General features: G+C 55.1%; 1 protein-coding gene across 1 annotated transcript in view; it reads left to right on the top strand.

Moving 5' to 3' along the window:
• The window catches only part of DRC11 (dynein regulatory complex subunit 11), a 183949-nt gene that overhangs the window by 106452 nt on the left and 76365 nt on the right, over positions 1-1132 (top strand). The window contains exon 9 of the mRNA XM_027771313.1: positions 622-697. Coding sequence (XP_027627114.1) covers positions 622-697 — 76 coding nt within the window. The remainder of the gene's footprint in view (positions 1-621; positions 698-1132) is intronic.

Here is a 1132-nt window from a genome sequence, read left to right as displayed (position 1 = left end):
GGAGCCATAACCCGTGCACATGGCAGGTGGCTCTGCAGCCTCCTATCCTGTGCACAGGGTCTGCAGCAGGAGCCGATGATGACATGGTCAGATCCCCTCTGCTGTGAGGGGGCCAGCGAGACCCTGCTCCAGGGAGGGCCTCAGGGCTGGCTTCCATTCTCAGGGAGGGAACAGGTAAGCGAGAGGAAGTAGCAGCCCTCGGACATGGGGAGCCTAGAACTAGCAATGACACAGCAGGATACAGGACCGGGAGCGTTTCCAAGGCCCAGCTGTGAACACAGAGTGAAGGGGGCTGACAGACTCGTGCTGGAACTCAGCCTGCAGGACAAGGAAGGAGCTGGAACCTCAGAAGACAGGACCAAATTCGGGGTCCAGGGTGCCACAGGGGAGGCCACTGAGAAGGGGAAGCTAGCCAATCAGCAGGGAACACTCAGTAAGAAGGACCCCTGGTCCGTGGTTAGAGGACACACACCCCTCCTCAGCCGGGGCAGCAGGGGAGTTGCCCCAGCAGTTGAGGGTGGAGTTTCAGGACGCATAGAGTAACCACAGTGCGTGCACCTTGTACTGGTCCTGACAGACAAACTATGCCTGATGTCAACACAAATATTCTGCTCTGAGCAGGAGGAAGATGAGACGTGGAAGATGTCACCAAGTGTTTTCCTTCATGAGATGGAGGAAGGAAATAACTTATTCAAAGGTAGGTCTAGGAGAATGCTGGTGGTAACCGTGTCCAGTCCACCAGCCGTGACACCCTGCTCCCAGCACCCGTCACATGGTGGGAAGACATGGGTACTCGGTCATGAGAGGCTGCAAGCAGGCAGTTCCTAGCCAGGATTTTCTCTGCATCTCTATTTTACAATCCCTTTCAGTGGCTTAAAATTGTATAAATGGTACCAGCAGTTGGAGTAATGGCTATGTCACTGGGCTTGCATGTAGCCGACCGCAGTTCAAGTCCCAGACCCAGTGGCTTAAACTCACACTGGGCATGTGCGCGTGCATGCCCAAGATCCTGAGAGGAGAATGGAGAAGGAATTGTGACATGGCCACCCCACCTGGGGGGTGATTTCTCGCTTTCTGTCTCCCTGTCTCTCTGTCTTTCTGGCAAGCGCATGTGCCCTATAGCAAAAACCTC

This window comes from Tupaia chinensis, unplaced genomic scaffold, assembly GCF_000334495.1.
Source record: "Tupaia chinensis unplaced genomic scaffold, TupChi_1.0 Scaffold000030_1, whole genome shotgun sequence".
NCBI classification, from domain to species: Eukaryota; Metazoa; Chordata; class Mammalia; order Scandentia; family Tupaiidae; genus Tupaia; species Tupaia belangeri.
The sequence above is the reverse complement of the archived record's forward strand: the minus strand, read 5'-3'. Positions and strand labels throughout refer to the sequence as shown.